This window comes from Hippichthys cyanospilos, chromosome 18, assembly GCF_059441005.1.
Source record: "Hippichthys cyanospilos isolate Australia breed blue-spotted pipefish chromosome 18, RoL_Hcya_1.0, whole genome shotgun sequence".
In the NCBI taxonomy this organism is placed as follows: domain Eukaryota; kingdom Metazoa; phylum Chordata; class Actinopteri; order Syngnathiformes; family Syngnathidae; genus Hippichthys; species Hippichthys cyanospilos.
The window spans coordinates 11,109,850-11,137,040 of record NC_142386.1 but is presented as its reverse complement, the minus strand read 5'-3'; the positions used below and the strand labels follow the sequence as shown (position 1 = coordinate 11,137,040).

Here is a 27,191-nt window from a genome sequence, read left to right as displayed (position 1 = left end):
ATCAATTAATTACAGTAATCGTTAAAAGGTTTTTTCATGTTAATCTAATTTTGAATGTCACTTGATGCTTTCTGTAGAACTGTTTTTATGTTTTTAAGGCTTCTTGTGCTGTGGGTGGAAGGGCAAGTTCAAAAGCAAAAGAAATAAAATGAGAAAGCATGTAAGAGTTGTCGATGAATGGTAAATTTAACTAAAAAAAAATTAAAAACTCACCAAAACGGCGGCTTATATGCATTCTTTGTAAGAAAGTAATTGACTTCAAAATGTCTTAATCTCTAGAGAACACTAATAAAAATGTTTGACTAGTTTGAGTAAATGACAAATCTTGATGTAAAATACTAGCGATTCTCAAATGGGGCTACACGTACCCATGGGGATACTGAATCCAATCCACTAATTCAATGCTTTTTAATGCAGTGACATGATAGAATATATATTTTTTCCAAATAAAGAGCAAATTGATTGCAACATGAAACAACTTATTGCTGAATTGTGTTATTGTGACTCCTTTGCAAATTTGTATTTGCTTTTATTTGGTTAAATTTGATTTGCATTGTCAAAAAGAAAACAGATGATTTTACACGCACTTCTTCTAGAGTCACTGAATGAAAATATGCCGGGAGATACCACTGCAAATGTAATTCCAAAATTGTGTTATTATTAAGATGATTATTTTACACTAAAAATGCTTTTTGCTGGCTATAAAATAGATTTCATCACTGAAAAAAGTTTGGGAACCACTGTATTTGAGCATTCCAGCAATGTGTAAGAGGTAATCTTTTATTATGTCCCCGACAGCCCCTCAAAGTGAAGGCTAAAATCATCTTCTAGAAAGCTGCAATACACAAGCTACAGGTCAACCCACCAGCTAGGAAAGGAAACAAGAGACATTCTATAAAACTCCAACTCGACTATGATCAACAGAGAGCAAACTGACAGCATGATGGCACTGTGCTCTCACTGCCATTGTGGGCTTAGTGCAAAGTCCAGTGTCATGAGCCCAACTCTACAGCTGAGTACTTTCATCAAACGCCTCCAGACTCCCCCCCTCACACACTGGCAGGACTAGGCATGTCCCATACTTGAGGGTCTGCCTTGATGTCCAGTGATCCTTCATGGCTGTGATGGTCATTACTTATAATTCTACGTAAAAAATGGATGGATAATGTGTTTCTTTACATAAGCTGCTCCGTGAGGGATTTACCTTGTCGCGTCTGTTAATAAAATTGAATAATCATTTATAGCAATGAAAAACTCTCAGCTTACAAAGTGGACAACAGCTGCCGGAGCTGAAAAGGTTCCACAACTGACAACATGTCAGGCCATGCCTTACGGAATGTGCACGTTACCCTACTTGTGCATATGTATCCACTATAGACACTAAAATATTGGAGCACATTTTGAGGTCTACAGGCAGGAAAAATAATTGACTTAAAAATTATACCAGTTTCTTTTGCCAAGACTTTTTAACAAGAAGCTGGCATGTGTGTGGGAATTTTATGTGCATTGTGGTCATTTCCTATAAAGACTCTTATTCATATAATCCAAGTGTGCACAAGAGTGTGTATGGTATGACTTGATGTGGATCAGATGTGCCAGTGTGCTGGGGAGGTTGATGAAAAGCTCCCCCAAAGTAAGGTGCCATGCGGTCAGCACAGCGGTCGTGCAGGAACAAGGTCTAACCTCTGAATCCCCGCCCTGGAAAACCCAGCCGCAACCCAACAGATGAGGACAAAAGGGACAGCCAAAGAGAAAATATTGTTAACATAACTGCTTTTCCTTGACATCAAACTATTAGAGGTTTTAAAAAAAAAAGTCCAACGTTTATCTGAACAAACTAACAAACAAATACAATTGGCTTAATTTGTTACTAACATGGCGTTAACCCATAGGTGGAAATATTGCACTACTGGATCTGCCTCAGTATCAGTCGTACTGGAAAACCTTTGTACTCTATCAACTCACCTTACTCATTTTGCTCTTGCTGTCAGCGGTGAGGAATGACATGTTATTGATCTCATTCATCACCACAAAGTTCTGCTCCTCCCGCTTGAAGTTCTGCAGCACCATCAGAGAAACTTAAATAACGCTTTTAGCTCTCGATTTCAAAGGCCAATGTGTGTGGTGCATTTACATGAGATTTCGACCAGAAGATGAAGACCTCTCCGACCATGCGGAAGAGCTCCTCGGCATCTGGGTCTGGGCAGGTAAGCCACCTTGCTCTAGAGAAGAAAATAAAATCGCTTTTCCCATATCTGACAAATTTGTCGAGGGCTTGGATGAAAAAGTGTCATGTCTTGATAAACATACAGTCCTTCCCATCACACTCCACTACTGAGTGTTTACCGTACCTGTTGTTGTCTACATAACGGATGAGGAGCGGGTACAGCGCGTACAGGTCTCTGCAGAGGACGGCAAACTCATCCCGTATAGTGCCGTCTTCCTCGTCACCTTCTGACTTGCCCTCCATTCGCAGATGATCTTCCTCTGCCACCACCTTTGACGTGCGCTTTTTCAGTTTCTCCATTGTCGGGATGAAATGGGATTTGAGCATTTCTGGTTTTGCCCGACTCACAATAGGCTGCGAAAACACTGGGAAGAAAAGCCGAATGATCTCATTTCAAGGAAACAGGCAAAAAGCAGCACATCACTAGGGGGCCAGGTTAACAGATAAATTGGAATCAGTCATTGTAAAAGAGTTTTTTTTAAATTGTATTAATTTCATTTTTAATCTCTAACTTGCTTTCTGTATGATGATTAAAACAGTTTTTATGCTTGCCCTTGGTTTAGGGGATTGGAAAACAAAGTTTAATTCTACCCAAAAGTGGACACTGATTGGCTGTCATTTTGTTTGGCGTACCTGATGGAGGCATGACATAAGTTGTTGGTCCGATGGCTGATAGATTTAAGTAAAAATAAGAAAAGAAAAAAAAACGCGCTGGCGGCACCTGTGACTGAGGTAAATTGAAACTTTGTAAAATGTAAAAAGCAGCTCAAGTTTAGACGTCCACATAAATGCAACGCACCCTCCGCGACTCTAGCCATAGCTAACGATAGCAACAAAGACTATAGTGAACCATAGTTCTTCATCATAAACCAAAGTTCTTTACCTAATTAAACTCCACAACATCTGCAAGCAAGTCTGCCACTGGTAGGATGGATGATATTATAATTTAATGTTATTTTCTGATTAATTGGTGAATGACAAAAGAAAACAGTCCCATTCCTCCTGAGGGCTGAAAGTTCAGCTTGCAGCCAGCACTTGGACCTAATTTCAAAAATAGCAGACAAGCCACTTTTTGTTGTTGTATATTAATCTTTTGATCTGCCAAAACAGCACAATGTAAATAAATAAAAAATGTTTCAATGTTTTTCTCAGAAATGTTTAGATGAGATTAGAAAGAAATTGATTAGATCCAATAATTACAGATCTTAGATAATGTAATTAAAAAAACATCCCTTGACAGCACTCAACATCACCAGAATTAATAGACTCACCAGCCAACCTCTTCATCCAGGAGGCCTCATCAATTCCCAGGTTGTTGACCACAATTTTCATGATGCTGCCCAGCAGCTGATTGAGGTGTTCTGAAGTGACTGAAGTGCAGAGTTGGCCCTCCATCTCAGGGAAGTTCTCCACTCCTCGTTCCCACCAGCGGGGCAGATAGTTGCACAGCATTGGCAAAGTGATCTCAATCACATGAGGCATCTCCGTATAGCGAGCACCCGACTCTGCCAAGTCTCCGATTTCCTTCAGAAGAGAATCTAACTCTGGGATATCTGGGCATAGCTCCTGGACTTCATTGGGGAGGCCCAATACTTTTGTATTCATGGGAGAAAGTGTGAAAGATATATTCTTAAAGTAACTGTTTATTACGCATAATGAAATATGTGCATAGTTTAACAAACTCACTGGCTCTTTCTCTGGGTGTTTTTGTAGTGTACACTGAAAAGGCGTTGAATTCATTTAGGTGTGGCTCCAAATATGCTACTGGCATAGCTGCTGCCAAGTGAGCCAAACACTCTCCAAGAGCTGGCCTCTGTCTATAAATACAAACAACTATTATCTGCAGTGTCCGCCAACATCAAATCTTACCATAACTTTCATGCATTTCTGCTGTTACCTCTCAACATGAGGATTCTTGACTGTCCCAAGCGAGTAAATGCTACACATAATGCGATAGCACGACATCTGAAGGTCATCCACTGTTGGGAGAAACACATGGCAGTGATGTAACATTACATAATAACAATTGAAAACAGACCCGCGTGATGTAAAATAACTCACACATAACATCATCTCCAAATAAATGCTGGGCAATGTGATCAAAAAGGGAAGTGAGGACTGGAAGCAGGGCAATGGTGGTGTAGTTAATGTTCTGGGACACGCCTTTCACTTGCTATAAGGGAAAAAAGAAACATCTGAGTAGACTGGAGAGCTAGAATCTGATGTGTAAAAAACAAACAAACATAACATACTACATGTATTGAGACATTGTTTCCCACTTGGGGTTAAAATTCTAACGCATCCGCCTTTATGGATCTTCCTGGAGGCATAACCCATAAATTGACCATAAATTAGAGAGACTTGGAAAGAACAAAATTACAAACTGAAGGGAACATTTAACCCCTTACAGACAAGCTAATTAATCAATGTTTGTGTCCCAATAGTTTTGTCCATGAATGCATCATCCAATACCTGATTGCCTTTAGATACTTTGCCCAGTTTTAGGTTTTCCACCATCTTCTCAATATCATCAGCGGCACTCTCAAAAAATGACCGTAATCCTGCTTTAACGATCTCAGGACCGGATTTCATTACAGTCCTGGAACAAACAAAACATGTTAATGAAAAGCACACTGACAAAAACCTATTGAATGCACATATATTTATATATAGACTAAACCTTGCATCCAATGACCGGGCCAGAATGTGAAGACAGTTAACAATGGCTGATGCATCCGTTCCTGCACATAAGTAAAATTCTACATTAATTGACTTTTGCATCATGACATCACGTTTGCTGGGGGCAAATTGCCATCTTACCAAAGAGAGAAACTCTATGTCTCACCAGAGCGGACATTTTACAGAAGATACTAAAGAGGAAAAGGAAAGGAGCGAAGGAAACAATGAAAGGAAAACAAAACAGAGAAAAAAGGAAATGCAAAGGCAAGAAAAGATGATGGAAGGTCAAAGCATATGTGTTATGAGTGAGACGTCACCTTGCAATCATCTCCTTCTCCTTATTAGATGAATGGCCACCACTTCCCAGGACTTTAGCAGGTGTGGACAAAAAGTAGAGGCAGTGGTTTTTGAAATACTGGTTGATCAGAGGCATCAGGATCTGAAAGTGTAATCACTTTTAGAAGCACTATCAAGTCAAATAAACATTACAGCAGATATAAGTCATATAATACCAAAGTGATATATATATATATTTTTTTAATGAACCATCATTCAGTCCCATGTACTGTTGCATTTTTCCCCATATTTTTTCAAGTATAACCTGCCAAAGTAGTTTCTGAAAATTGCTGGTACAAAATCAATTGGGCAGTAATTACCGGTAATTATTTTAGGTACTTAAGAACTAAAATAATGGGTTATGTCTGGTAATTAAGTATTAAAGGATTCGGTTACTTTAAGGAATTAAGTGTTTGGAACTTAGTTACTTAGTACTAAGTTGTTTTAGACAATTAAACACTACAGTAATCAATTACTTTAGGTACCAAAGAATTAAAGTAATCAATTACATACAAGCACATGTCCTTGTCTATTTTTTTCAAGTGTTTGGCTTCAGGAGGATTTTAAGAGGGTTGGTACTAACTGAATCAAGTCTAAAATAATCAATTCCTTTAGGCTTTACTTTTGGCACCAAAATGATTACTTTAGTAACATAGAACCAAAAGTAATTATGCGGAGTAGTAAAGTCCTAGAGTAATTCTTCAAATACTGAAGTAGCCAATTACTTTAAGTACTAAATCTTTAAATACCAAAGTGTTGATTACTTTAACACTCAATTGTCTACAGTAATTCATTACTTTAGTACCCAAAGACATTGATTACTTTAGTACTTGATGAATTTAGTACCAGCCTTTTTGAAATGTACTTAAACATGAAAAATATATAAGTCCCTGGAAATGAATGTCTGGACTCCTTAAAAATGTAAAAATATGTTTTTAGGCTAGAGTGAATGAGTTAAAATGGTTCAGACCTTCGCGAAGAATTTGATTTCCTGTTCATGGGGGGACTTTTCCACTCGTCCACTGCTTACTACTGCCTCTGGAAACCACAGTGAAAACATGATTAAAACATATATCTTACATCAGTATAGTAATTATGCTAAAGAAATTTTCCTTGAAGTTAAGTTTGCCCCGCAGTACCAAGATGAGCAATAAATTCTTGAGCAATTTCCATCCATTTCAACAGTTTCTGCAGGAAGCCATAAGCAAATCTTTTCTCAATGGATGAAATGTCAGATTCCATATCTTTCAGGCCCCTGAGGAGAAAAAAGTTACATTCAATTTTCTTAACAACGCTAGGTCAACAACAACAAAAATAGCTTCATTTTCATTGCTCTGTGAAAAATATTAGATTAAGTAGTTTGACCTTTTCAATCACTGTAATAAGGATTGCGTAAGCATGCGTGCCTGTGTTGCTCCCAATGTGACCAGCATAAAGGTAATCTCCAGTGTTCTAATCATGTGCTGTTGTCTGAATAGGTAGGTTATCTGAGGATATGTTCTACCAGCGCAACATAAACAACTTTTGAATAACGGAAAAACATATCAAATTTAAATGTAGGTATTGTTACCTTGTGACAGCATATCCATTCAATTGTAAGAACTTGAGAAGCTCATAGGCCTTCTCGCGATCTCGAGCTTTTTCTTTTGCTGTCAGGGTGTCGTATGGCACCAGAAGAGGATGTGTTCCACCACCTGGCAAAAACACAACAAAGTGACTCGAAGAAAAACAGGAAAAATAAAGATTTTGCACACTCTTGCTTATTCAGTGATAAATATCTTACCCTTAGCTTGTAGCTCCATCTTTTTCTTTCTGCCCCAAGTGTTGTGGTAGTTTTCTGCCAGCTGTTCAGCCATAGACTGGACACAAAAGATACACTGTTTAATAAAGACCACATATTGGATTAAACTTAAAGTTAGATGATATTCGTCGATACCTGCAGATCTCTTGAGAGAGCCATGTGAGTGATGTCAATGGGCTGTGGACTGTAACCATGACTTGGGTCGTAGGTTGCCTTGAAAGGGAACACTTGTCACACGTTATAAATACAAAGCAGAAGTGTGACAGGCAGCATCGTACTGCTGTGTACCTGAGCTGTCTGTGAGATTTTTCGTGACGCTGCCTTCTTTTTCTCAGACTCTTCCTCCTCTCTTGCTTTGTCTATGGTCCACTCCCAAGCAAGCATTGCTTTAACTGATTCTTTGATGGGCCAGCGGTAGATCTCCTTATCCTGCAAAAAATAAATGTCACTAGTAGAGACATGTAAAAGAAATGCACATTATACTCAGCTACCTTCTCAGAGAACGTCTTGTACGGTCTAAGCATAGGGTGAGTTTTCGCATTTTCATCCAGGACCTCACCGTAAGACCAGTTATTCTGGATCTAAAACACAGAAGCAAACAACTCTCAATACTATTCTCTTCACAAAGGAAAACCTCCAGAAAAACATGAAAACCAACACAGGATGAGCAATTTGGAAACTCAAGCCCAGGAAAGAAACTTCTCTTTGAGGCAACCCATGTGAGCTAATACAACACAGTGCTGTTTTTATTACGGAGGAAAAACATACATACCTTTTCAAAGGCCCATTTATCATGAGTATATTCAGCATATTTGTTGATAAAGGCATCCAGTCTTTCCGGGATGATTGTACTATATGAGGCAATCGATGCATTGAGGTTTAGTTCAATTTTAATGGTTGAAAGGCTAAATGAAAAAAATCAGCTCACTTTGTAGTCTCCACTGGTTTTGGATCAAAGTTTCCCTCTGCATCCACTGAAGCCTTCTTCTCAGTCTTAGAGGAGTAGCTAGCGTCTACGTAGTCTGGGGGAATTGCGCCAGCGATGGCACAGATGCACGGCATTGAGATTTTGAAAATCTCTGCATCAAATTTCTGTTCATCACAATGACAGGAGGTTAGTGCTCTGAACCACCTTTGGTAATTGTTTGTCAGAGCAGTACCTTGTGTGCGAGAGACTCGAATATCCCCCAAAATAGCTTGCGGGTCAGATGCAGCTCTTCTTCTGATGCAACTCCAAAGTTAGCCCAGCCATTAGGGAGACAGTAATACTTCCAGCACCGCTCATAGTGGTTGGTCAACAGCTGTAGGACACACAAAAAATATCTGTAGACATCGGCGGAGCTAAAGGGTCCGCCAGGGGGCCAGCACCACCCCTGGAATCTGCTTGGATTCCCTGGTGCCACTCCAGATCATTGACATGTCACGGTAACCGCACAGCGTATGTCTGTCAGATTTGGCCTCTCTGGCACATATATGAAATCAATTGTATGTTAGCAGCCTCGATGCAAATACATACAGCATTCATACAACATTGCATGGATTATTTCCACAGCATGTCAAATTACTGAAAAGAATACTGATTTAACTGCAACGGTCATCTATTTTCTCTGACATGTATTTAGGCTGAGTGGAGCTTTAATAAAAGTATGTAATATTTTAATGTCTGTGATTTTTCTCGGGCTGCACGGTGGAAGCGCAACTGCCGCACAGCATAGAGGACATTGCTTCAATTCCGGCTCCAATCTTCCTGCATGGAGTTTGCATGTTCTTATGTGCTTTCTCCGGGTACTCTGGTTTACTGCCACATTCCCAGAAACATACATACTAAGTATATTAGACTCAACAAATTTCCTTCAGGTGTGTTTGGAAATCTGTTTGGAAAAGTTCAGGGTGTACCCCGCTTATTTTGCGAAGACAGCCGGGATAGTCTCCAGTATACCAGCGACCCTAGTAAGAATATACGGCTAAGAAAATAGATGGATGCATGAATGATTTTTCTCATGGAGGAAGCTCCACTGGAACCAGGTTTGGGATTAGTAAAATAGAAGACAACTGTGGTCAAGAAATGAGAAATCCTACTAGCTGAGGAATGAATATAGCTTTTAGGATTTCTGTGTAATTAATTTTCAGCAATGAGAAAGAATCAAAAATTGTCACAGTGTCAAGTCTATGTGTTGAATTATTCTTCTACAACCGTTAAATACAGTAGTCCACTTACTTTGAGTGGCATTTTGGCAAACTCATTTAGAATGGGAACATCAAAAACCAGCCGCCGTAGAAGATGCTGAAGCATGGATGGGCGAAGATGCCTGCAGCAAAGAAGAGAAAGCTCACCTATCAAACTAAAATATTAAGCTTGTTATGAGATTCTTCATACTTGCACAAAGCCATAAGGCATTCCTCAATGATATCTCTTTGAGCCTTAGTGAAGGCTCGTCCTCGAGACAGCCGGTAGATTGTGTGCAACATGGAATCAATCATAATGGCTCGATGATCGCTACCAGCAAACAGCGGCGCGCACTTGGTGATGAGTGGCAGCACAGCAGAGCACAAGTAACGATTTAAAGCAAGCGCCATCTCTGTGGTACTGAAGGCAGCCTAGAGGGCACAAAATCCCTAAATAAATTGCATGCGGTTCACTCAACAAAAAGGGGCACTGTGTCTTTAAACTTCACCGTGTCAAGAGATGCAGCGGCCCTCATGTCAGGCAAGAATCCCACCTCCAGTACGTGCAGCAGGAAATCCTGATTATCAATACCATACACTCTGTCCAGGAACAGAACCATGGGAGCTTTGTGATCCGGCACAAAACTGGCTGACATCTTTGGTTCAACGATGCTGTTATCTAAATGGAAGGTAGGACGCATTACATGTTTGAAAAAAGCCTACTTTTCTGAGTTATACTTCATACTGAAAACAGTTGAGTTTAAAAGAACCCAATTATGTGACAAAAAAGGACCAATACACTATTTGGATTCATTTGATCCAACTTTTTTAGGTTGTCTTGCAGAAAACGACCAATTTTGGGGGTTGCTTGGTGTAAAACAATACAAAAAAGCTGACCCAAATATTCATCCATGATTTATAACCAAACTGTTTTTAGAGTGTTCCATTGTAGATTTGGAGAGGATATTGTATTGTCTCAGAGTGATAACGCTAAGAGGTGGTCTCACTGGGCCAGAAAACTAAATTAAGGAAAAGACAGGACTAAAAGACTGTACTAGCACATCCAGTAGTAGCCATCACTAGCTGTTTTCCCAGTATGATGGCAGAATAAATTACAACGGTTCCCTTGAGGGCACATGAAGGCACTATAGGGGGCACTTGGATTTGGATTTTACCTGGGTTTTGCAAGCATCAGGAAATCTAATGTAATGCTTTTTAATACAGTGACAAGAACAGCACAGTTTTATTTACAAATTAAGGGTAAATTAATTGGAACATGAATCAATTTATTGCTACATTTTGTTATAGCTCATGTGTGTAATTCATGTGTAAAACTTTGTATGCGTTCGTTAGTGAGAGAATTTTGTGACAGACAAGCCAGAAAATTCCTCTTTCAGGAGATAACTTATGGTGCTGCTGAATAAATATGCCAGAGATGCCACTACATATGTCGCTCCAAATCTAAAGAATCAGACACAAATGGCAGATGTTTTAAAATGCTTTGTGTTGGGTGGGGTTATTTGGCTAAATAAAATATTTCACAGGGGTGTGCATCATTGAAAAATTAATGATTTTCCACTTCGATAGAATATTACTTCCTGTGTGATTACCTTTTCCAAAAGAAGGAATCTGAACTGGAAGACTGATAACGCCAACCAAATCTTCAAGAGGGACCAGAGACCTAAGGATGGCTCGTATCCTCAGCGCCTCGCCCTTTCCAGCTTGGATCAGCTAGAGGAAACAAAAAAAAAAACAAAAAAAATTGCTTCTTCAATGAAGGTTCTCTCACAGCTTGGTCTTTCTTAAGCAAACAGCTTACATGCATTTCTGGGGCACAACGGCCCAGCAAGTCAATAAGTGCAGAGTAGAATGACATGATGGCATTTCCAAGGTGCACCCTGTTCTCTTCATGCTGCTCCTCTCCGCCAAACCTACAATGGTTTACCAAGGTTATGCAAGTATTTTCTACATTCAACAACACCAGTGGCGTTTGTGATCTTACATGGGGAAGCGTCTGTCCTTTTTAACACTCGGACCATCCCTTGCAGGATCCTCAGATATTTTGATGGCTTCTTCAATGGCAGCCAGCAGACCATTACCACCTTCCCCCCTGAGGGCAGGGCCAAAGCATTCAGGCCTACGAATAAGGAGGCGCACCACTACGTTGGCATTCTCCTCCACACTCTCTCCTGTGGAGACAGAATCATTCAAGTTTATTGAAAATTGATACGTTTGATAAATGAAATAAACTACAAAACGGACCATTTACAAACACAGCAAAACGAAGAAAATCAAGGTATTTCTCTCCACCGCATGGATTCCAGCCAATGTCGGGGTAACCCTTTGAGAGGAGCATTGGACAACTCTGTAGCCCACAGCCAGCCAGATACTTCACCACCTAGAAAAAAAGACATCAGTCAACTCAAATACTGCTTCTTGTTTTCTGAATACTGTACCATTTCTAGATCTTGCTCTTGCAGAGCCAACGCCAGCTCGTTGTTGTCGATACAGGAGGCTGCCGCTACATCCAAGGGAGTAGAGCCTCGCATTCCTAAACAACAGCATAAAAACTTCATAAAAACTCTCATTACCTGTCAAGATACAATGCTGAATCACAGAAAATAGAATCACCCAGGCCAATGCCACTGTTTTGCAGCAGATAGCTGAGATGATCAAACATCGAGCGCTGGTTCTGACGGCTGATGCGACAGAAATAGCACAGAAAGCGACAGCAGTTTGTCACCACCCGAGGGAATCTGATTTCCTGATGACATGAAAAATGAGTTGTGATTATATTTGTGCCAGTAAGTGTTGTGAGCGTATTTAAAAAATAGTACCTTGGAGTCACCACCACCCAGTACATTAACCATGACTTCCATGACAGTTTCATGCATGCCCAGAGCTCTCATCAAGTTTGGGTGCTGATAGAAAACTTTGTTGCTCATAATATTCCTAAGGCGGAAAGTTGATGTGGAAATCAAGAACTGAGCATTGGATACGGTAAATAAATACAGGTAATAAAAATGCACCCTATGCTTTGAATCATGAGCCTCTCTTCTTCTGGACCCATCTGGACGATAAGCAGGGAGCGAATCTGTCCCAAGCACTCAAGCAGATCCATAGTGTCCTGAATGGAAACGGCATTGATGGTGTAGGCCTTGGGAAGGGCACGTACGAGCTCCCCCAGCCCGTCGTACTGCCTGTGGAGGAGGCTGAACATCATACGAACAAGCTCCGGATTTTGGATAAAGGACTCTTGGGCCCAGTGGATTGTGGAATGCGAAATTAGTTCTTGCAGTGTGCCTGGGAAGAAGTGAGCGAATGATATGACACAGTATGGATGTCATCGATTTCTAGAGTTTTACAAAACTAAAAAGCAGGGGAAACATATAATGTAAAGTACGTATATCTATTAGTATACTTTACGTAGGCATGTGCATATTAGGAAAAGCACAACAAACGTGACTTATTTTTATAATGTTATCATTATGGGCATTTGTGAAACTCATTTATGAAAGGCTCACTTGGTTTTTTATCTTCCTCTGGCTCTGGTTCCTCTTCTACCTTCTTCTGGCGTATATTCTTCACTCTTTCCAGTAAACGAAGCAGTCGTCCACGCACAGAATAGTCCACTACCTCTTCTTCTTCCTCTTCTTCTATATGAACACCTGATACAAAAACAGGCATAAATACCTGTCGCCGCGAGTGTACGTTTAAATGGTGAAACGTGGTTTCAATGGCTGGCACAGAACTAACCACAATGTCCCAGCAGAGCATTGTGAAATGCTTGCAGAGCCTCACGGACTTCATCTGGAACGGGGCAATCTTCGTCTTCCGCGCAGTTCTTGAAGTTCATGAGCATGTTGACCTACATGGGGCAATGCAAATAAAGGATTATATCGTCATCATTTTCAAAGGTTAAAATTGTAATCATGGGATGATTTTCTGAAAATGTAAAAGAGGTCCTGAGGGTAAACCCAGGGCAATATTATCCCACTGTAAATTATAGCACAAATAATAAAGAAGTTGTTAAATTATTTATAGTAAATACAAAAAAATAAACACTGAAGTGCAAATAACCCTATTTCACTTGAAGGGATCGTAACATGATAAGTCAACTTTTTGGAGCTTTTAACCATGTTCCAAAGTTGATTCATCACCTTAAACACTCCCAAAGTGTTATTTTCCTTCATTGATGCATTTCTAAGCATTCCTTGCTTATTCTGCGCTCTCGCACCGGCCCTGGCCATACAGCTGAAAATGGCTTGAAGTGCGCTTATGACGACAGGAGCAGTTCATAGGTCCCTTATATCTCCCCCGTACCGCCAGTATGTCTATGTATTTTAGTTTCATTCTGGTTCCAGAGCTGAGGAGGAGAGATTTTGCACTGAGTCGGCGAAGTAAACAGCAACATTTTACTATAAAATGAGGAAGTGGTCAAAATGTGTTTTGAGACCACACAGCCGGACAATTAGCGTCAGTAGTAAATAATTCACCCGCGGGCGGAACAATTGTTATGAATACTGGGTTCCCACAGGGACTGATTTGATTAAAGGAACGTGTGTCAGTGGGAGCGGTATAGTGATGTCGTTTTGCATTTTAATGTCAGTAAAACGCCTCTTTTTGACCCCATATTCATGCTGTTGGAATAGTCTCCATCATCTGCGAGGTCCGTGTGGTTCTCTGGTAAATGACAACAAGCGCACATAAAGTCAGTTACCTGCTCTTGTGGTGGCGAGCGAAATTCGCGGGTCTTGCGTGCGGTCTCGGCAGCACTCATGGTGAAGGCCAACATGAGTTCATTGTATCGTTGCCTCTGGTTGGACTGTATCTGGCTAATGAGCTTATCTGAAAATGCGATGATAGCTTCCACCCTGTGTCGAAGTTCGCAATCACAGAAATATTGCAGTAGAGTGCACATCTGAAGAAGAGAAAAGTTGTTAGCACTTTTTATTGCGTTCATTTTGAGGAAGTGAAACATACCTGTAACTTGACAGATTCTGGTAATTTCATCTGGAACAGTCCTTGCTCTAAATGTTCTTTTTTCGCCTCCCCACTAGCCTCACAAGATGTGATCTCTTTCTCTGTTTCTCCTGCTCCTTTCTCTCCATTTACGGGCTCAGTCTCATCGGAAATTTCTTCATGTAGACTGATGGATTCTGCTTCCTCCAATTCTTCTTCCTCTTCTTCCAATTCTTCCTCCTCTTCTTCTCTGAGGCCTTCATCATCAAACTCTTCCTCCTCTTCTTCCAGCATTTCCTCCTGATCCTCATCTTTCTCAACTTGAAGTTTCTGTGCTTTAGGTTCCTTCTCTTCCTTCACTTTAACAACCTCCTCAACAGGGTCCTCTGTTTTTTTGCCACTGAAGACTGTTGGCTCTATCATCTTCAAGATATGGGTAACGTCTTCATCATCAAACACACCCATGATGAGGAGTGTACTAATGAGCTTCAGGATCGGAACAAAGTGGAACTCGACACTACCCCCTACAGGGTCTCTCATGGCTTGACCTCCATCTTGCACAGCCTCGATGAGCATGGTTAGAGCTTTGGTTTTAAGTACCTGGAAATGTGGAAAAAATATCAATGCAGTTCAACTCCCAGTCTGCTGTCCGTGTGTTGAATCTCACCTGTAAGGGAATCAATGGACTCAGTGTGTAGATGTCTGGGTCTGTTCCAACAAATCCAGTGGAGGAAAAATGGAGTTTGGGGCGCAGGCACGTGGTAAGTCCAACGCCGGGTAAAGCATGCGACTTGACGGAGTACAAGGTGATACTACGTGTTTCATCTGACATTGGAACTATGAATTCCTTGTTGGTTCCCAGCCGGTTCCTCTTTGCAGACTCAAGATGCATGCTGATGAGGAGGTCATAGAAGCCGCTCCTCATTGGTCCAGGTAGGTAGGTGTTCTCTATGGCGTAGAAGAGTTGGGATTCATCCACATGGCTGCACAGAGCATGGGCCACGCGGTTGTTGCCGAGGGCACACACTGAGCCGTACAACTTCAGAGTGTGGTAGTGGAACTTCAGCAGGTCCATTCGTTCTGAAAGCTCCAGGATGTCAATGCACCTAGTAGATTGGCAACAAAAAGGGTTTTGATTTAGTGACTAAAGAGTCCTGGGTTTGAGAGTTCATGTTGAAAATATGGATTTGATGCTGGTTGACACACAATCGGTTTACACACTCTGATACCATCGAGCAAGGCAATACAGATCTTACTAAATAATATTCAATTAAGCTATTTAAAGGGTAAGACAAGTAGTTTGATTTTCTCTATGAAGCGGGTCTGTCCCAACAACGCTCTAAAGCCACCGCCAGGCAAAACGAATTGCTGATGGAAATGACAACTTCATTGACTCAGCCATGTTAGTTCATAAAACATTTTTTTTGTGATCACATGCTGAAGTCGAAAGATGTCTCCGGAAAAATGCTGTTCACTCCCTGCTTTATTGTGCCTGTCTTCTTATAGAGAGAGTGGCCTGCATATGAATGACTAGGAGTGTGCAGAAAAACATGATTCATTGGATTTCCTATTTACCACAGCCCAGAATTTAATTTAAAAATTGATATTATAAAAATTGTTTCATCATATTTTACAAAATGTATGGAATTTATAGCCATCTTCAAAGAGTAGCATTGTTGTTTTTGTGGAAAAAGGCACATTCTTTACAATTCAAAACTCAATAAACGTAAGAGAAATGACACTTTGTATTCTTTTGTAATTCTGTCTTATTCTGTTATTCTTTGCGCAACTATAGATTGAAGCAGAAATCATGCATTGAATCAAATCAATCATTTTGAATCAAAAATTGTTTTGAATCATCCATCTGAATTGAATCATAGACCCCGGAATCTAATCGAATTGTGAGACAGTTAAAGATTCTCACCCCTACTGATTACCTATGCAGGTAGTTACTGAAATTACAGCTCCCTTTTCTCTGAGAAATGCCGATGTACCAAGGTTAAATCACCCCCAGACTCCAGAAGTCTGTTCTCAGTGCAATAAAAAGGCCGACCCTTAGTTTCACACTCAGTAAATCCACAAAGGCTTCAAATTACTCCTTGGAATGCCCACTAGCTACCCTTTGTCCTTTTCACCTTTGAAGTCCCAAAGGGTGTTATGAGAAGGTTAGCTTTTCCATTTAACAATATATCTTACAAGTAAACAGAATTCTGAATAAAATTGCTTTGGTAGAATATTAATTGAGCAAAAAAAATCCACTCGTTGTTGGCCATCTCAAATGGTGGCCATTATGCCTTTTGATATCAACTGAAAATGATATCACAGTGGCTCGGGGCTCAGGTAACGAGTAATATGGCTCAGGAAACAGGTGAGACATGATCGGTCACTACCTAAGCCCTGAGCAACTGTGAGGTCATCTTCAGTCAACAGAAAGTGGCAAAATGTTGGTAAAAATTGTATATGACTTTAATAATAACTTAGTATTTTGTTCATATGGAGGGAAATGGCATTGACCTGTTCTCTTCTGGAATATGGAGGGCCATCATGGTGAGTGGCTCCTGACACTGAACGAGCCAGCCCAGTCTCTCGCTAATGCGTCCCGTCTCTGGAGCCAGGAAGTGATTGGGCATGCGGCTCCAGATGACAGGGGTTAACATTTGGACATCCAGTCTAGGAGGGCACTGGGGCACCGGGTTCTTGCGTTCACTCCGGAACATGGCGGCCGAGATGGGCATAATGTTCTGCCGAGGAAATAAGATTATTAATGCATTAGAGAAAGATACCAAGGACGATTTTACAACTTTGGAGCTGACCTTGAGTTTACCAAGTTCAATTTGAATCATATTTTGACTAGAAGGTAGGACGAAGACAGCTGGAAAAAGTTTTGTGTTGGGCTCCACCTGAAACGCATGGTGTTGTTAAACAAATGTGCTTTTATACAGAAATGCATGGCCAATGGACTGAAAGTTTGTGAACCTGGTAGAAAGTGTTGATTTCTTTCCCATTAGCGGTAAAGGTCATGAGTCCTGTGTCCAAATCAATAAGGCAGCCAATCACAAAGTCTTCCTGGCTCACTCGGGTCTGCTGGGAACTGCTGAACTCACCTCCCCATACCATATAGCAATTACTGCGTTTTATACTGTGGTGACACAATCATAGACATGTTGAGCGAAAGTTGTTATTTATGAATAAATTTCTTTTCAGTTGTCACAAACCTATCATGGATGTTCCCTTTATCGTCCCCAACGGTGACCGTTACGTTCCTGACTTTACTGAGATCGAAATGAAGATCGTATTGATGATAGTCAGGCGTGATCCAACCCACCCACACGCAGCTTGGCTCCTGGCCCGCAAACACTCGCACAGAATAGTAGTACTGGTAAAGGAAGAAGTTTCAAATGAGTTATTGGCACTCTCACTTGAAAATTTGCCATGGATTCTAGAAATGTTTTCATACTGTGGTGGTGTTGAGGATTATGTCCATGTCATCCCTGTCATCTGGCACCACGTCTTCTACTAAGCGGGGCATGGTCGGAACAACAGGTGGTGGAGTTATTAATGCAGCCTTCTTGGCCTTGAAAAGGAATCTGTAATAAATAACAAGTGTGATTAGTCCTACGTGTACAAGGCAAGTTTTAACCTCCTCCTGAAAAACAAACCCCTTTTTCTTGCTCTTCTCAGTTGAGGCATCCTTTTCATTCTCTCCATTTTTGGTAGCAGGGATCTCTTTCGGCACCGAAGGTTCTTTTTTCTCTTCTTCTTGCTCTTTGCGACTTGCTGACTTCTTGAGTATTTCAAAGTCCGAGTCTGGGTCAACCTCCACTACCTCATCTTCAGGGATGGTGAGGGTGCGAGTGAGGAGGGTGGTCCCAGCAGGAACTTTGAAAATCTCGTGGAATTCGACTGGCATGCTGAGCCGTAGGAACAGCAAATCTGTGTTGGCATTCTGGGATCCAAATGTCTTGTGGGTCACCTTGAGACAAGGAGCGGTTTCCACTGTTCCATCAACACGAGACACCTGGAACGTATATAGTACAGTTGGAATTTGATAGTAAATGACCATGATGTATCAGAAAACAGCACACACAGTACCTCAATGTGAGGATGGTCACTTGGTACCGGAATGAACTGAGGGAGGCTTTTACTGAACCACATTGTGATGTCTCTTTTCATGTTAATGGCAAAAGGTTCGAATCCCTCCTGCAGTCCACAGATGGTAAAGTAGCGGAGGCTGCTGACATTCTGACCTAAGTTGATCCGCCCCACCTGGGACAGACCAAGACTGCATACGGGTATGAAGCCTATGGAAGTTCAACATATATAGTGTAAATGAATTAGACAAGGGAGTAGCGTTCTCAAACTTTTTTGGGTCCACGGACCCCTTACAAACAGAAAAAGTTGCTGAGGAATTACCTTTACTTAGATATTAAGAAGGAACTTTCCTGAATCAAATTAAATTGAATCCTTTATCGATCACTCGTTGCTAGCTTTTTAAATATGAGTTGTGATACAGTTGCTAAATGGTTATTATTGGTTTGTAATCGTATAAATTAGCTGCTAGCTAGCAGTGCTTGAGCGCTCATAAAATCTGGTGTGATAGCATTACTGTAAATGACTTGGTAAATACTGTACCGTAAATGCACACTTTGATGCTTACACTCTGAGATTTGTTCCTACTGGTCACATTTTATCAGACCATGCTGACTAAAATGTGTTTTATCAGCCGGCAAGTTAATCTTTTAGGCCAAAATTCAGGGGGAGAGAGTTCGAGGAGGAGGAAAGTAGTGTGCTGTTGATCATCAAAGATTTATAACCGTTTATCATCTATATTTTAAGCACAAATGTGTTATTTGGTCTTCTGTGTTTACAATTATTTTTCACGAAGCTGAAAAAATATAAATTTCATCTTTAAATAAATGGTATTCAATTTGAATTTTCTGTAGGCTATCTAAGCACCATAAATACTCAATGGCTGCATCCCAAGAAAAAGCAGAGCAGCACAAAGCCCTTACTGAAACCTATTTATAAACACCAGTTCATTCCTTCGTTTCATTTTGACTTCTTGTATTTTGAAGGAAGGTGTCTGTATACATCTGTCCATGTGCACCATCAAATGCTTGTTGGTCCCTTTACCTTCTCCGATTTCAATGTCCTTAAAGGCCATCTCGGAGCCTGAGTCACTGATCAACATCTCTCCATTGAGCGTGAACATGATGTTCATCTCGGTGAGATCAATCATGCAACCCACCACGTCACCAGATTGCCACTGTCGACCGAATGACTCATTTCCCACATGCCATCGTTGGGCCTGAAAAGGAGAGCAGTTAATGCGGTACTTCACTAACGACTGCTTTGCAAGAATGCCTCGCTCCCACCTTGAAGCCATTGAAGACATAAGCCAACTCATCTGCACCAAGTTCTGTGTCGGCTCGAACGCTGGGTCGAGCCCAGCCCACCCTCATCTCTCCGACTGTCACAGCCTCAAATTCAAAGTACCATTTCCCCTGTGTGACACCATAAGACTTCTCTGCTCTGAACACTCGGATCTTATCTCCACGACTGCTGCCTGCTCCAGGCCCACCTGAATTAATACAAAATAGAGCAGAGAATTAAAAAAAAAATTCTCCAAAATCTTCTCATGCGTATATTGTTAGAAAGGTTATTTATATTTTTTTTCTCTTTTAGAATTATGATACAAACATACTGCTCTCCTGGTCAGGTGGTTCAATGTTGTAACCATAGCCGATTAGAGTTCGAACTGCTGCGCAAACTGTATCTCGGTTGGTCTTTTTAGTCTTTTCATCTAATAGGTTGTAGGGGACCAGACGAGGATTGCGCTTGTTCATAATATCCTGTTTAAGAAAACAAGTGTCCAAATACATTGAAGTTTATGTTCCAACATTATAGACAATGTAAAAGTGCAGAAATGTACCTGCACAATACTATATGTCCAGCCTTGGCGAACCCGGTCTCTGGCCCACACATTGTGTCCATTTTCCGCCAGTCTCTCCACAAGAGTGTTCTGGTTAGGAGTCAGCTTGACATGATTGAGGTCCAGGGGGGCAGGTTTATATCCACTGCTCTGCATGTAACTAATGAAATGTGTTGTGTTTTAAATATAGTCAACAAGAGTTCATTTGGAAGGACTACAAATGTCATTGGGAAACAAAGAGAGGCTTACGTTTTGGGAAGCTTGGTTCTTTTTAGATTTTCCTCTGCTTTCTCATCACCCATTCCGACATGACACCCCAGTGCCAACAAAGTCCTGCAAAAGGATTGTACATGGATTAAGAAGAACTTCTTGAACAGGTTCGTTAATATTCCTAAGTAATGGCATTGGCTTACTTGAGAGTCTCTCCTGACATTGCTAAATTGTAGTTTTTTTCAGGTTCAGGCAAACTCTGGAAATCAACCAGGCAAGGGTGGAGCTTCTTGTTGTCATCGCGAAACTTGATTGATCCAATGATATGGTGGCAGAAAGAGTATTTTAAGAAGCGTTCCATTGCGTAGTAAACATATTCAGAAACTTAAAGTACAAGAACTCACTGGTCCATAGGTCCACCCTTGCTCAATGCGAGTCACAGCCCATAACTCATGACTATTCTCTGCGAGCTTCTCACGAATACGTTCCAAATGGGGAGGAAGTACAATCTAGGAAAAGAGAATAATAATAAAGAGGTACATTGAGGTACATTGAGGTACAGTGAGAATATACAGTAAAAGTAAAAATTTTCCCCAATTATAAGATTGCTAATGTTTTTGAAAGTCTTCACCTGTATAGTGTCCACAGGGCATGGAGTGAAAGCTGTGTGTGACAAGGACTGTGTTGGACCCAACAGGTTCCGGATTCCATCAAAATCATGTTTATACTCTTTAATGGGCTCGATCCGCAAACGATCCCTGGGCAGCACGGCTTCATAACAAGGAGCGTAGCCGGGTGGTGGAAGGAACTTGAAATCACCATGACGACCTCCGAGTAGAAATCGGAACCTTGCAGTTGGGGAGGAAAAGTGATTAATTAGTCTCATATGAACAAGAGACTCCTTATCGTACTAGCATTACGAGCATCTCGTACTTTACGCCTGCGGAGAAGCTGACAGCAGGGAAGAAGAGGCCATCCAGATTGAAGTTTTCAAACATCCCCTGGACAGGATGACCATTGATGCGGAACGAGATACTGGGCACATTCAGGTCCAAACAGCAGCTGATTACATCTTCTGCTTCCAGAATGTGCTGATTGGGTGTGGCAACGTGACGTGGAACACGTCCTGACAACAGATAGAGGCATATTTTATTGTATATTATTTAGGACAACTGTGACATTGCCAAAGTATCGGTACAATATTTACACTACCTGACCACAGATGAAGTCCATCAAAACCATATGAGTAGAGGTCATCCCCAACACCATTGCCCCCCCAACCCTCTCCTCCACCTGGGTAGGGACTAAATCCCTCAGTCAGAGCCCAGCCCACACGCAGGTGATATGGCTGAGAAGTGAGAAATGGCTCCACATGGTCCACCATCACCTCAAAATACCATTTTTTGTACTGTGTGGAACCTTCGCATGTCCCAAGGAAAATATTGGGTCTCATGCTGGAGGAAGGTCACAAAACAAGCACCTTTTAAACAATGATTCATTTTCAAAGTAATTCTTCTCACTTCAGGCCATCTAAAACCACCCACCTGGTAACATAATTAATAATGTTGGTTTGAAGTAAAAGGTCACGACCGGGAAGCAGATTCTCTGTAATCAGGTTCTGGTTTGACCTTACAGCCACACCGTTGCACACACATAGAGAGCAGAGCACATCCAAGACCTAGACAATGGAAAACCAAGAGGAATGTGCTGGATCATGTACTTTTATCTACATATATAGCATGTATTTTCCAACATGCTTAGTGTACAACTTTACATGCCACAAACCTTATGATTTCGTCCATGTTTATCCAGCAAAGAGATGATGGATTTTATGTGATTTTCCTGAATTATGTTCAACACCTCTGGACTCTCAATCAGAACACAATATAACACCTCCAGGATTCCTAAAATGAACAGATTAAAACATCACTTCCAAAGCAAAGGTTTTAATAATGACACTGCATTGACAAAGTGTCCAAAGTGTTTTGTTTTTTGTATCCTTTTCATGATTATTGCAAATTGACAAAAAAAAAGATTCTGAAGTACCTGAAGAGGCCTCCAAACGATCCAATTTGCTGACCAGCCAGTCAAGGTTATCACAGAACAGTGCACAGTTTGAGCGATTACCCCGGATGAGAGATGCTTTCGGAAGACAAAATACCAGATTTTTTGGGTAAGGTGCAATAAAACTAAATGGAGCAAATCACTTAATGGTCATACCTAGCAACTCATAGAGTAAATTTACAATTTCCTTCCATGACTCTGCAGCTTCTTCCCCAGCATATTCCGAAAAGTGAGCTGCTGTGTTGTAGACATTCAACCGATCAACACAGTCAAGAACAAGGGTGATCATTCCCTATCAAGAAAACCAAGGAAAAAGTTTGAATGGATGAACCAAAAAAAAAAAAAAGATCACACAGGAAAGAAGACAAACCTCCTCTTGAAAAAGGTTTTGTCTATTTTTGAGGGAGCGAAGCTTGAACTGTTTGTCCTCATGCTCCAACTCTTCTTCCGGAGGGCGGAAGTAAAAAATCAGGTCCTGAAGTGAGAGGACCACTGTGTCCATTGGCAGATTTGGAGGGCTTGCAGATTTGCTTTTCCCATTCAAGGCATCTAGACCTCTGGGGACATATGATGATCATATTGAGATTACACCAAATTGAAACATGGACGTTTTAAGGGAGTAACGTGTGAAATGCTACTTGATAAATTGGTTGAAGAGGCCTGTCGTGCTGTATATCATTCGCGCAGCTTGAGACTCTTCAGTCTGAGAGCGTGCAACAGTCAGCGCATCATCCATGTGGCCTTCTTTGTGAAGGATGGCCTATAAAGAGTGAAAAAAAGTCTTGGAATGATATATGCTTAAACACATCTACACATAGATTCCCTTTCATAAATACCTTCCTTTTCAGGGGGCCTAAACGGGCAGATTTAGCATCAACAGCTGCATATGTGAGCCAGAGACCAGATGAGGTATGTTGCACAAAGCACATGGACTCCCCATACTTAATCTCTGGAATGCCCATGCCTTCCACATCCCGCTTCTGGGCGACTTCAATTTTTTCCTATGGTGCACATATGGAATGACTTCCTCATAAAAGTCGCAAGAAAACCACCCAGCAGCTTTTTTTTTTCCTTTTCTTTTTTTTTTTTTTTTTTTTACTTACTTTGGAAATTCTGAAGCAGAAGGCCGCCATTTTTGAATTGGCCTTCTCTGGGTCAACTAATTGAAGGCCTTTTTCCTCATCCAGGAGAAGATACCTTCCTGTTGTTATGTGACGTATTCTGAATGATTGTCCCCATTTAATGTGACCCCCACTCCACCTGAAGTTCCAAAAAAGTACATATGAATAGAAACTGCAAAGTCTCTCAAAATGCACATTTGGAATGGAATTTTTCAGGAGACTCACGCGATGCGCAGTGGCTCAAGTCTCCACAAAGAGCGTGCGTGACTACATACAGCCCCTCCTTCATAGTGAGCAACTCTTAAAAAACAGAAACAAACCTATGTCAGGCATTTTACATCAAGATGGGAATTACATATGAAAGCTCTTGTTCACCTGCGTTGGTCATCCCCTTGATCAGCAGCTGGGATTGCCAAACACTCATCCATGTGACCATGGAAAAGCCTGAGTACGTACCCTCCAGTCAGAAAACCTATAAAGGAAAAGATACACTGCTGGAAGAAACCAAGTATGTATTGGATTGAAAAGAAAATCAAAAGAGGTCAAGCAGACCTTCAGCTAGTTCACAACCGGACATCACAGGGGTCATAGTCCATAATGTTTGCATGAAGGAGGCATCAACCATCAAGTCACCACTGGCATATGACAGATGCTGAGAAGAGGTTTTAGTGCGGGATTATTGACCATAAACCAACAAAAAGTGCAGGCGGTTATGATTTATGATTTCTATTTACCAAATATCGCTCTGATGAAACACTGACAAGAATGAGGTCATCTCCCACTCGGACCTTCTCGCCTTCAGAACGCTGCTTGGAGGCCGGATGGATGGTCCACCAGCAGGCCTCTCCTGTGACACATAAAGAGACACCAAAATTAGGGTTATTTACAAGCACTGACTAGAACAAGGGTCCGTGTAGTGGGTTCATGTGCTTCTTCTTAGAAAACAGATGATGCACACCTGTGGAGTCTTCCTGCAAGCCCACATCAAACGCCAGCTTGTCTGTGAGTGAGCGTGACGTCGTCAAACAGCTCAAGTACTTATCAAAAGGAAAGAGAGGAACATTAACTCATTCAATTCAAAAGAAATAGTTGTGTGTCTTTATGGGGTCTACTATAGACATTCAATCCCAGTAGGTACTTATTTACAGTATTTTTTTAAATCAAATATCAGTATCTTTTTTACCCAGTTTGGGTATCGTAGTTCTCTGAGTACGTCAATTTTTTTTTGCCTCATTTGCCTCAACGCCCATTTCCCTCGCCAAGCAGGCGTTGCAAATTTGCAAAAATAATATGAGAGTCCCCTAGGTATTCCATATTAATATTGATTGAGGCATTTTTTTTTAGAAGTTTGAAAAAAAAGAAAGAAACTTAATTTGACCCTGGAAGGAAAATTAAGGGGGTCGACTTATGACCGCATAACTCAAAACAGACCAATTCTTTTCCACAAATCTGCATTTGAATAACTAATTGGAATGAGAAATAAGAACTATTATGTCATTTACAAGGCTTAAAATTATTTTATATACTGTACTTCTATTTCAATATAGTACACATTTGTTTTAGAGCTTTTGCTCAGAACGTCGAAAAATGCACTTTCATCAAGCCTTATTGCCTCTGTTGTCAACAAGGCTGCATGGATCATTTTTCCTGCTTATTTTGACTCATTATGAAAAGGAAAAAAATGGCTTGACTTGTCTCCTTCAGCCCTTGAATGTGCGTTTGAACAAGCCGGCAAGGATGCCACCAGCTGGGAGGAGAAACAGCGCGAGGAAACAGAAGGGCAACATTCCACGCGCTGATCTCACAACAATCGTCACTTGGGTAAAGAACAACCCAAGTAAGATGATCACCAAATCATTTCGGAAGACCTAAATTTCAAATAAATTGGACGGATAAAAGAGTAACGAGGATGCTTGCGCAAATGATGAGCAGGAAGGAGAGAACGTCTTTGAGTTAAATGGGAGACGTGTCAGAGAGCGATGATGACTTTTAGGGCTTTTCGACACATTAATTTTCAGCTGTGTCAAAACATAAAGTATTGAAACTTCAAATCGGTTTATTGTTGCAACATTAGTTTCACCATTTACATCTACGCACTCCCGTAACCGCAACAGTATGTTGCCCAATATATGATGAAGAAATACGTCTAAAAGTACTGGAACTTTGACATTTTGATTAGACCATGTTATAATTGGAAAGCCATGATCTATGTAACCAATAAAGTTAGGGGTAGACTTGTATTTTTTTAAAATTCACCAAAATTGAAGTGAAAAAGGGAGGGTCGACTTAAAAGCAATGTCAACTTGTACTCTGAGAAATACGATCATTTTTGTCCCAACAGTTTTTAGAGTGTAGGTATAGAAATAAGTTAAAAAATGTGTTGGTTTGCAGGTTATTCCTGCCGACCCAATTTTTCCGGTTAGGCGAATAACTGAAAAAGTTTTGCCGGTCTTTTTTGTTGAGCAAACAGTTTCTCGAGTGTATGTTGATGTTTGAACCACAGGTCGAGATGGGCTCACCATGCTGGAATGAGTGTGTTTCAAGAGGATGGCATGTCCATAGAGCAGAGTTCGATGACCTCCGCCTTGTGATGACTAGTGCGCAAGCAGATAGAAGGGTGAATTGCAATCTCTTGGACCAAAGCAGACAAAACAAGAGAAAACGTTAACTTACCCATTTATCCAAATCAACAGCCTATGGGTGGAAAATAGATACAATGAAAATATGAAAATCTGTAAAGCAGCAACATTTATTTTTAATCTAATGGAAAAGAAGGAAGACCTCATCCACTGAAGTGTTGGACAGCATCTCTTGTAGCGCACGCACAGATAAGGACTGCTCCAGAATGAAGCAGCAGATGGCCAAGTCAGGTGGGACATTCTGAAACGCAGCGAGTTACTACTTTAAAACAGAATATAAAAAAAAAAAAAAAAACGATGGGATAAAAAGCCAAATGCCTGACCTGAGCGTTGGAGGTAGTCTCCAGAAAACAGAGACGATTTCCAAATCCTTCGCATGAAAGGCAGAGTTTGATCTGCTCTTTCAGAATGGAGGCTGTTGACTGCAGAACCACATGATCATCCTACAGAGACGATATGAGAAGAAAATGAAGAAATAAGGGCATTTCATTTCGGGAGAATTTCAGAAGAGATTGTACATGATAAGATATTCTTTATCCTCTTATTGGTGTATAGAAAAAAAAGTCAAGGCAGTTGCAGTAACAATCGTGAATGCTTTCCATGACATGACGACAAAGCCAACTTCAAAATAAACCTTATTTTAACAAGTACTATATCAGTGTTTCCCAACCTTTTGATCACCGCGGCACCTTTAAGGCCTTAAATTTAGTCCGCGGCACAGTCAATGCCTTAAGTGTAGACAGCGGACCGGGGGGGAACGGGAGGGCAGTCACAGTCGGCACAGTCAATGCCGTAAACAGCGGACCGGGGGGGGGGGGGTGGCACCTGACAATATCTTGCGGCACAGCGGTTGAAAAACATGGTACTATATGGACACGAATGTCTTGCAATGCTTTTATTTTGAAGTTGTCCCATTTTAAAATGCGCTCATTCAAATGTACTTTTTCAGCTTCAAATTGCTCTATTGGGCCGAAATTCATGGGGAGGGATTTGGAGGAGGAAACTAGTGTGCTGCTAAACAGTTTAAATTAAAAAAAAAAACATTTGATCATCA

General features: G+C 41.0%; 1 protein-coding gene and 1 long non-coding RNA gene across 4 annotated transcripts in view; one reads left to right on the top strand and one right to left on the bottom strand.

Annotated features, from left to right (window-relative positions):
• The window catches only part of LOC148408932 (ryanodine receptor 1-like), a 49,998-nt gene that overhangs the window by 20,003 nt on the left and 2,804 nt on the right, over positions 1-27,191 (bottom strand). For 2 of the 3 annotated variants that reach the window (XM_088439994.1, XM_088439993.1), the window contains exons 2-73: positions 26,461-26,580; positions 26,280-26,378; positions 26,172-26,192; positions 26,018-26,092; positions 24,457-24,535; positions 24,233-24,345; positions 24,051-24,150; positions 23,874-23,970; positions 23,724-23,798; positions 23,481-23,637; positions 23,214-23,378; positions 23,016-23,137; positions 22,748-22,934; positions 22,534-22,669; positions 22,360-22,455; positions 22,099-22,217; positions 21,858-21,991; positions 21,526-21,767; positions 21,247-21,439; positions 20,945-21,161; positions 20,718-20,822; positions 20,517-20,620; positions 20,353-20,436; positions 20,104-20,263; positions 19,876-20,023; positions 19,547-19,752; positions 19,305-19,479; positions 18,264-18,472; positions 17,831-18,189; positions 17,629-17,758; positions 17,387-17,547; positions 17,148-17,310; positions 16,985-17,071; positions 16,686-16,912; positions 14,839-15,277; positions 14,193-14,771; positions 13,930-14,130; positions 12,966-13,077; positions 12,734-12,877; positions 12,239-12,512; positions 12,047-12,161; positions 11,841-11,973; positions 11,666-11,760; positions 11,472-11,607; positions 11,212-11,398; positions 11,029-11,140; positions 10,820-10,940; positions 9,719-9,888; positions 9,421-9,641; positions 9,262-9,352; positions 8,204-8,344; positions 7,972-8,135; positions 7,816-7,894; positions 7,535-7,624; positions 7,332-7,472; positions 7,179-7,256; positions 7,026-7,101; positions 6,813-6,936; positions 6,382-6,497; positions 6,213-6,280; positions 5,224-5,345; positions 5,048-5,097; positions 4,908-4,968; positions 4,700-4,826; positions 4,289-4,400; positions 4,125-4,206; positions 3,914-4,044; positions 3,499-3,819; positions 2,352-2,592; positions 2,135-2,222; positions 1,966-2,058; positions 1,684-1,698 (exon numbers count right to left, since the gene is read on the bottom strand). In XM_088439994.1, the coding sequence (XP_088296120.1) occupies positions 1,684-1,698; positions 1,966-2,058; positions 2,135-2,222; positions 2,352-2,592; positions 3,499-3,819; positions 3,914-4,044; positions 4,125-4,206; positions 4,289-4,400; positions 4,700-4,826; positions 4,908-4,968; positions 5,048-5,097; positions 5,224-5,345; positions 6,213-6,280; positions 6,382-6,497; positions 6,813-6,936; positions 7,026-7,101; positions 7,179-7,256; positions 7,332-7,472; positions 7,535-7,624; positions 7,816-7,894; positions 7,972-8,135; positions 8,204-8,344; positions 9,262-9,352; positions 9,421-9,641; positions 9,719-9,888; positions 10,820-10,940; positions 11,029-11,140; positions 11,212-11,398; positions 11,472-11,607; positions 11,666-11,760; positions 11,841-11,973; positions 12,047-12,161; positions 12,239-12,512; positions 12,734-12,877; positions 12,966-13,077; positions 13,930-14,130; positions 14,193-14,771; positions 14,839-15,277; positions 16,686-16,912; positions 16,985-17,071; positions 17,148-17,310; positions 17,387-17,547; positions 17,629-17,758; positions 17,831-18,189; positions 18,264-18,472; positions 19,305-19,479; positions 19,547-19,752; positions 19,876-20,023; positions 20,104-20,263; positions 20,353-20,436; positions 20,517-20,620; positions 20,718-20,822; positions 20,945-21,161; positions 21,247-21,439; positions 21,526-21,767; positions 21,858-21,991; positions 22,099-22,217; positions 22,360-22,455; positions 22,534-22,669; positions 22,748-22,934; positions 23,016-23,137; positions 23,214-23,378; positions 23,481-23,637; positions 23,724-23,798; positions 23,874-23,970; positions 24,051-24,150; positions 24,233-24,345; positions 24,457-24,535; positions 26,018-26,092; positions 26,172-26,192; positions 26,280-26,378; positions 26,461-26,580 (10,515 nt within the window). The remainder of the gene's footprint in view (positions 1-1,683; positions 1,699-1,965; positions 2,059-2,134; positions 2,223-2,351; positions 2,593-3,498; positions 3,820-3,913; positions 4,045-4,124; positions 4,207-4,288; positions 4,401-4,699; positions 4,827-4,907; positions 4,969-5,047; positions 5,098-5,223; positions 5,346-6,212; positions 6,281-6,381; positions 6,498-6,812; positions 6,937-7,025; positions 7,102-7,178; positions 7,257-7,331; positions 7,473-7,534; positions 7,625-7,815; positions 7,895-7,971; positions 8,136-8,203; positions 8,345-9,261; positions 9,353-9,420; positions 9,642-9,718; positions 9,889-10,819; positions 10,941-11,028; positions 11,141-11,211; positions 11,399-11,471; positions 11,608-11,665; positions 11,761-11,840; positions 11,974-12,046; positions 12,162-12,238; positions 12,513-12,733; positions 12,878-12,965; positions 13,078-13,929; positions 14,131-14,192; positions 14,772-14,838; positions 15,278-16,685; positions 16,913-16,984; positions 17,072-17,147; positions 17,311-17,386; positions 17,548-17,628; positions 17,759-17,830; positions 18,190-18,263; positions 18,473-19,304; positions 19,480-19,546; positions 19,753-19,875; positions 20,024-20,103; positions 20,264-20,352; positions 20,437-20,516; positions 20,621-20,717; positions 20,823-20,944; positions 21,162-21,246; positions 21,440-21,525; positions 21,768-21,857; positions 21,992-22,098; positions 22,218-22,359; positions 22,456-22,533; positions 22,670-22,747; positions 22,935-23,015; positions 23,138-23,213; positions 23,379-23,480; positions 23,638-23,723; positions 23,799-23,873; positions 23,971-24,050; positions 24,151-24,232; positions 24,346-24,456; positions 24,536-26,017; positions 26,093-26,171; positions 26,193-26,279; positions 26,379-26,460; positions 26,581-27,191) is intronic. The other variant, XM_088439992.1, reaches the window with a different exon arrangement.
• On the top strand, positions 14,814-25,290 carry LOC148408933 (uncharacterized). The gene is made up of 3 exons (XR_015868508.1): positions 14,814-14,932; positions 15,034-15,104; positions 25,203-25,290. It is a non-coding gene; the product is annotated as an uncharacterized LOC148408933 (long non-coding RNA).